Source organism: Acomys russatus, chromosome 29, assembly GCF_903995435.1.
Source record: "Acomys russatus chromosome 29, mAcoRus1.1, whole genome shotgun sequence".
Classification (NCBI taxonomy): Eukaryota; Metazoa; Chordata; class Mammalia; order Rodentia; family Muridae; genus Acomys; species Acomys russatus.
In genome coordinates, this window is record NC_067165.1 from 17,818,643 (window position 1) to 17,826,021 (window position 7,379).

Below are 7,379 nucleotides of genomic sequence, written 5' to 3' on the forward strand. Positions count from 1 at the left end.
TCTCACTATCTCCCAGCTTTACCTTTCTTAGTTCTAGAATTGCAGATGTGTGCAACTGGGCCCAGCCACCCATTTCTTTCTAAACTAAAACACAAAAATGTCACTTTGGGGTACCCCCTTATACACAGAACCATATAAGCACACGTAATTGTAAAGGCATCTTTCTGCCAATAGAGCCACACAATAAAACTGAATACTTAGCCAAAGCTTTTTTGGGACTTACTGGAAAGGACACTTGGGAATGACAGGCTCTAACTCTAATTCTGCCAAGCATTCACGAACTTTTAATAGAAAGATAAGTAATAGGTCATCAAGTCCCCATCTTAGCTCATAAGAGACCAGTAACAAGTACCCAAGTAGTCTAGCATGAAGGTAGTGAGCTGGCCAAAAGTGACACAAGGTGCAATTAAGACTTATAACCCTCACAATGAAGTCTTATAACCCTCACATACAGCAACTCAGACTCAGCTGATCCCCACGGTTGGCAATTAGAAATCAAGGAGTACAGCAATAGCTGAAAGGGTCTAGTGCCATAATTATCTGTGCCTGATTTCCTGGGGGGAAAAAAAACCAACCACCAGCTTCCTAACGTGTGTGGCTTAGGTTTAACTAGTCTGTGAAGTGTCCCAGAAGGGAACAGCATCAACTTCAGCAAGGAACAACAGAGTGCACCTCAGGAAGGACACCAGGCAGCCCTCTCCTAGCAATGACCCTCCTCTTTGCCTTAAATACACCAATCCTAAACCTCAGAAGATGGTGTCAGGGGTCCCAAACTCCACTTGGAGATTAAGAAAGCAAAGCAAAGAAAGATTCGATCCTCTGAAGAGGGACACATTTTAGAAGAGTGGTCGCTTCCCTTCAACCGTGAGCCCAAACTTCATCTCATCTACCCAGCACCCTTGGCCTGTGTCACAGAACAGGAAGGTGTCTGGGTCCCCTAGATGACCCAAGACAGCCAATTCCTAAGTGTTCTCCTCCCCTCCTCCCCTTTCCCCCTTCCACCCTTTCCCCTCCTCATCCTGCCTCTGCCCCACCCAGTCCTGGCAGCACAGCAGCTGAAGGGTGCACTGGCCCTTTAAGACAAACGGGCAAGCAAGCGGGAAGCTCTCTTAGTCATCTACCACACTCTCAGAGCCCCACAGAAGATTAAAGAAGGGAGGGGCACCACTTAGTTACCTGCTCTGTCTCTGGCACATCTCTTCCAGTACAGAACACCAACAATTCCAAGAATGTGAGTCAAAATAAAGATAGTTGGCGGCAAATAAGATGAATCTAGAAGAGGCATTTCCAGGCCAGTCCTTTCTCCTCCCTTGAGTTAGCCACAGGCGGGGCCCAGCGCTGCCTCTGGATGCCTTTCTCCTGAGGTTACTCCGGCCCCTTACTATCAGCTCAGCGGCAGAGGCAGATGCCGAGGCTTAATGTGGTCAAAAACTTCCGGGCAGCTTTTTCCATCTCTCCTCTGCGCGTTTTTCCAGCAAACTACTGGGACTAAAACTATACTGTGTGTCTCGGACAAAGCCCAGGAAACAACTGGTTGTTGGGGGGAGGGGAAAGGGAAGGGGGAGGAGGAAGAGTGAAAAGGAGGCTAAAGTCAGTGTCAAGCTGACTTAAACCTCTATCTTTGGCATCCTCCAGTCAGCTTAAACAAACCTCAGACCTTTCTAAAAGAAGCGAGGGTGTCAGAGGACCAGAGGACGTCACACTCTGAACTACCCTTTCCCCGCCTGGTAGGAATGCCAGACTTCAGGACCACAAGTCACAGAAGCACTGGAGAAACTGTGGAAGAGAGGAGGCAAAGTATACAAGCCTTGGCACAGGCGGGGAGCAACCCTTCAGCAGCTAAAACGCTAGAGGAGAGCACAGAAGGAAGACTACCCACACCCCAGCTCCCCAACCTGAGCGCGAGGCATCCATGGTGACAAACTGCTCTGCAAGTATAGCCAGGGCACTTTTCAGGAGTTCAGGAGAAAAAACAACAACAACAACAACAAAACCTTCCATCAGCTGGGGGTCGGGGTCGGGGGGGGGGGGGGGGAGGCACAACAGAACAATCAGGAACTAAATGATAGCAGAAAACCAAACCTGCCACCAAACCAGGACCTGCTTGCAGGCCTGATGTGGGCACTGCCACTGCTCACACCAGCCAGCATGGCTCAAATGAACAAACCTGATGATGCCAAGTTCTGGCATAAGGATGGAATAGACTGGGGGAGGGTATAAACTACTTCAGAAAAGACTTTGGCAAATTCGTATGCAGTTAACCACACAAATACAAGCAACCTCGCTGAGGACAGTCTCACCAAATGAAAACAGAGGCCCACACAGAGACATGCATATGAATGTTAAATTACCAACATTATGCAAAATAATAACTCAAGTGTTTATCAATTGGTGAACTTTTAAACAAAGTGTAGTATGTCCATATTTAGAACTACTGCTCTGTAATAAAAAGAAGAAAGCTAGGGATATGTTCAGGCTTTGTAAGTATAAATGAAAGAAATCAAATACAAAAGGTTACATACAATAGGAAAACAATAGTGATAAAAGCAAAAGGGATGGGGGGGTGCATTACAAGAGCTGGCTCAAGAAAACTGTGGGGTTCAGGGAGTATTCTACATATAATAGCAATTCTACTCTCGTTTGTCCAAATGCAGTAAATTGCACACCAGAAAGGGTGAATGGTGTTGCCCAAATTATTATTTGACAAACCTAATTTTAAAAAATACATTTAAAGGCTAGTAAGGAGTTTACACACTCTAAATTGAATGAGCTACCACTCCCTCTCTCAAAAAGGTACTTTACAAAGTGCAGTGTGGACATACAAAATAGCAATCCCCAACAGCTGAGAGCAGAGCTATACAGTCCTCTTTGACACTTACCACCCTCCTCTCAGGGATGGTAAGAATCACAGACTCATTCCTACCAAACTGGTACTTTGTGTACCACACTGTGCTCTCATGAATATTAAAAAATGCAAATTGGTCAAGGGTGGTAGTACACACCTGCAGTCTCAGGATACATAACTCTGGGGCAGGAGAATTAGGAGTTTACAGATCCCATTTACTTAAAAGCGGGGAGGGGCTACTTTATACATCTGTTGCCCTATTATTTCCCTAGTAAAAGGAAAAGATTTTAATCTATTGCCTAAAATGATAGTAAATGCACTTTGTGGAGGAATAAATAGGAGCTTTTAAATCCAGCATCATCTACAATTGTATGCTCCTCTGTATTTCTCCACCTGGTGTGGTGCTTCATGCCCGTACGAAAGAGTGGGGTGTGGATGGAGGGCTGCCGAGACGGCTCAGTGGTCATGAGGGTGTCCCCATCAGGTGGCTCACAACCACCTGGAGCTCTAGTTCCAAGGGAATCAGATGCCTTCTAGCTTTCATGGGCACTATACACATGTGGCATATACATCAATAAGTAATACAATAAATTTTTAATGTACATTGATGTTCTGCCTCCATGTTTGTCTGTGTGAGGGTGTCAGGTACTCTGGAATTGGAATGACAGATAGTTGTGCGCTGACATGTGGGGTGCTGGGAATGGAACCCAGATTCTCAATAAGACTAGCCAGTGCTCTTAACAGCTGAGCTATCTCTCCAAACCCAATAAAATATTTTTTTAAGGAGCTGAACACTGGGAAGATAGCTCAGGGTTAAGAATGCTTGCTGCTCTTGCAGAGAACTGGGGTTCAGATCCTGGCACCCATACGATGGCTCAACACCATCTGTAATTCCAGTTTCAGGGGAAATCAACACCTTCTAATCTGAGAGCACCAGGCATGCACATGATACACAGACATTACTTGCAAGCAAAACCTTCATACAAATAAAATTAAAAATAAATATTTTTTTTTAAGATGCCAGGATTTGCTGATGAACTGAATATGGAGAAGGGAGGCGGGGGAACAGACTGAGGGTCTTGAGGGCAGAGCTGTGGCTTCCTGCAGTGCTAACTGTCAAAAAAGCAGAGGCTGTGTGCAGCTGGGAGGTAGCTGTGGTTGGATCTTCACTGTATAGGAGGTAAGTGTGTAAAATAGGCTCCTTTAAATATTAGATTTGAAGTGTCTACTAGATATTGAAATGACTGAGTAGAGAACTGAACATACGAATCTAGAGTTCAGAAGCGCTCATTCCTGGTTTCGAAAGCCAGGAGACTGTATGATGACATTTAGAGTAAACACAGAGAGGGGGAAGACCAGGGCCAGGGGCTAATCCCTGGAAACCCTCCAGCATGAGATGTGGAAGAAGAAAAGGAGTAAAGACTGGAAGAAGAGGAGGCAGAAGTAGAGGAAAACCAAAAGGGCATGCTGTCCCAGGAGCAGGTGAGAGGGTGTTCTAGAAAGTTGCAATTAGCCGTGTTTATGTGAGGTAAGGACTGAGAACTGTCTCTGATTTAGTGGAGGTCACTAAATTCTTTAACAAGGGTAGTGTTGCTGTAGTGGAGAAAATACCTAATCAGAATAAACTGAAAACAACTAGAAAGAGAAGAATCAGTGACAACAAGTAAAAACAACCCTTTCAAGCAATCTTGCAGTAAGGAGGACATGGTATCAAAAAAGAATTCTTCTTAGCATGTGAAATGCAATGAAAAGTAACAGTGTTTGTTAGAGGGAATAAATGCTGGAGAATAAAAATCAATGGCACAGTTCAGTGACACTAAGCTGGACTCTTTTTTTTTTTTTTTTAAATAAAACAGAGCACTTCATTCAGTTTAAAACCGGGGGTTCCCTTATGAAACAGTGTTTCATTCACTCAATAAAAAAAAACAGACATATGAAAGATGCCCTGGCTACAAAGATAACTGTGACACTCCCCACAGTGGAGAGGCAAGCAGAGAAGCTCCTGGGCTATGGTGCCCAAAAATGGATATGCTTAGAAGAAAAACTAACATGTGTTACGCAGCTACTATGAAGCAACTTCAGGTCCAGGTGCGGTGGCACACACTTTTAATCCCAACACTGGCAACTCTGTGAGTTAAAGGCCAGCTGATCTACATAGTGAGTTTCGGGTCAGCCAGGGTTATACAGTGAGACTCTGTCTCAAAAACAAATACCTTCATATGTTATTTCATTTAATCTCTATAAATATCCTTAGAAAAATATGACCTACCTTAAATATATCAACAGGTAGAAATCTTGTCTGCAGCCATACACACACACACGCGCGCACACACACACACACACACACACACACACACACACACACACACACACACGCTTGAAATATATGCATAGTGAAGACAAAAATGAAAAGGGAACTGCCTTTGTGAAAATAACATAGATGTTTCACTTAGTGAAACTATGAGATCTGTGTTCTGTCACTTACAGGAAGTGGTTAGAGGCTGGCAGAAGGAGAGGCTAGTTTTCTTTTTTTTTTTAATTTTTATTTAATTAATTTATTCAGATTACAACTCAATTGTTATCCCATCGCTTGTATCCTCCCATTCCGCCCTCCCTCCTGCTTTCACCCTATTCCGCTCCCTTAGGTTTATGACCTAGGGGGACCTCCTCCCCCACTTTATGGTCATAGGCTATCAAGTCTCATCTTGGTAGCCTGCTTATTCTTTCTTTGAGTGCCACCAGGCCTCCCCACCAAGGGGAGGTGGTCAAATATGACACACCAGAGTTTATGTCAGAGTTAGTCCCCACTCTCCACATAACTGTGGAGAATGTCCTGTCCATTGGGTAGATCAGAGTAGGGGTTCTATGTTTACTACTTGTATTGTCCTTGGTTAGTGCAATAGTTTGAGCAGACCCCCTGGGCCTGATCCACCCATCACTATGTTCTTCTTGTTGGTTTCTAAGACCCTCTGGATCCTTCTATTTCCCCATCTCCTATATTTCTCTTACCTAGAGTCCCAATAGGACGTCCTCACATCTATCCCAATCTCGTGGTAAATGAAGACTTTCGTGGGACATGCCTTTTGGGCTAGTGTCCAATTATAAGTGAGTATATACCATGTGAGTCTTTCTGCTTCTGGGTTAACTCACTCAGTATGACCATTTCTAGTTCCATCCATTTGTCCACAAATTTCGGGATTTCCTTGTTTTTAATAGCTGACTAGTATTCCATAGTGTAAATGTACCACAGTTTCTTCATCCATTCTTCAACTGAGGGACACTTAGGCTGTTTCCATGTTCTGGCTATTATGAATAAGGCTGCTATGAACATGGTTGAGCATATGTCCTTCTTGTGTAGTTTTCTTTTTAGCCACTTAAAGTCACATTTAGCACCCAGAATATTCCTTGCTAACAGCAAATGGACAGGGCCCTATACCACCAAAGCTACCTTCTGGAAGAACAATCAGAAGAACTTCATTAAGATTGCAGACCTGCCTCTTGGCAATTACATCACTCACAGGAATGTAAGATGGTCTCCCACAACCATTACCCACAAGAAATCTCAACACTCAGCAATACCCCAGAATCTCTTCAATGTATGCAAATGAGTCAAAGCAAGCCAGTAAACAGCTATGCTGTTACATGCTGTTTTGTTTTGTTTTGTTTTAAGACAGGGTTTCTCTGTGTGTAGCCTTAGTTGGCCTGGACTCACTTTGTAAACAAGGCTGGGCTCAAACTCACAGATAGCCACCTGTCTCTGCCTCCTGAGTGCTGGGATTACAGGCATGCACCAGGTTTACATGCTCTTAAAGCATCCTGACGGCTGAAGACAAAGACTAAAAGTTTAAGACCTAAACTAAACAATCAAATTCACAATCACACATCTACACCCAAATATACCAGCAATTATAAATTTTGCAGAAGGAAAAGCATATTACAGATAGGACCAGAAACCTTAAGTTTCCGGAACGGTCATGATCCAGACATCCAAACTTGGTCCTGAAACTCTTGTCACACACATTTTCCCATGAATATTTCATATCTAGCTGGCAAAAGGCAGAGGATGTGATCTTCAGACAAGTGAACTATGAGATATCTATAACTGCCTTGTGATACTGAGACAATAATAAACACATAAAGTCCTAGAATGTCTACAAGTATTCACCGAATATAATTAAAAACATTTCCTGTTTCTTATTAGCAAACCTTTGGCATTCGCATTATCATAGCCAAATGGGCCTACCTTCACATTTAGATTGTTATCTATAACATTTAGTGTTTATACACAATTTATTCAACTTAAGAAAACCTCCATTTCTTTATTTGTAAACAATGATAACAGAATATGTCTTAATAAAGTTATATGAAGGATTAAGTTATTTGATGCATTGAAGGTACATGATATATACCCAATAATCAGTGGCCATTGGTGTCAGACTGGCAGCTGATCACATTATCACCTTAATAACCTAACTCTAGTCCATCACCTACTAATCCTGCCCTCATTCACCACAAGCTTAATCTCTCTGGTACA

The 7,379-nt window shown here is 43.2% G+C and overlaps 1 protein-coding gene across 1 annotated transcript in view; it reads right to left on the bottom strand.

Annotated features, from left to right (window-relative positions):
- Macf1 (microtubule actin crosslinking factor 1) overlaps positions 1–1,634 on the bottom strand; it is a 230,192-nt gene extending 228,558 nt beyond the window's left edge. The window contains exon 1 of the mRNA XM_051171391.1: positions 1,177–1,634. Coding sequence (XP_051027348.1) covers positions 1,177–1,285 — 109 coding nt within the window. The 5' untranslated portion in view covers positions 1,286–1,634. The remainder of the gene's footprint in view (positions 1–1,176) is intronic.
- Positions 1,635–7,379: the final 5,745 nt, after the last annotated feature.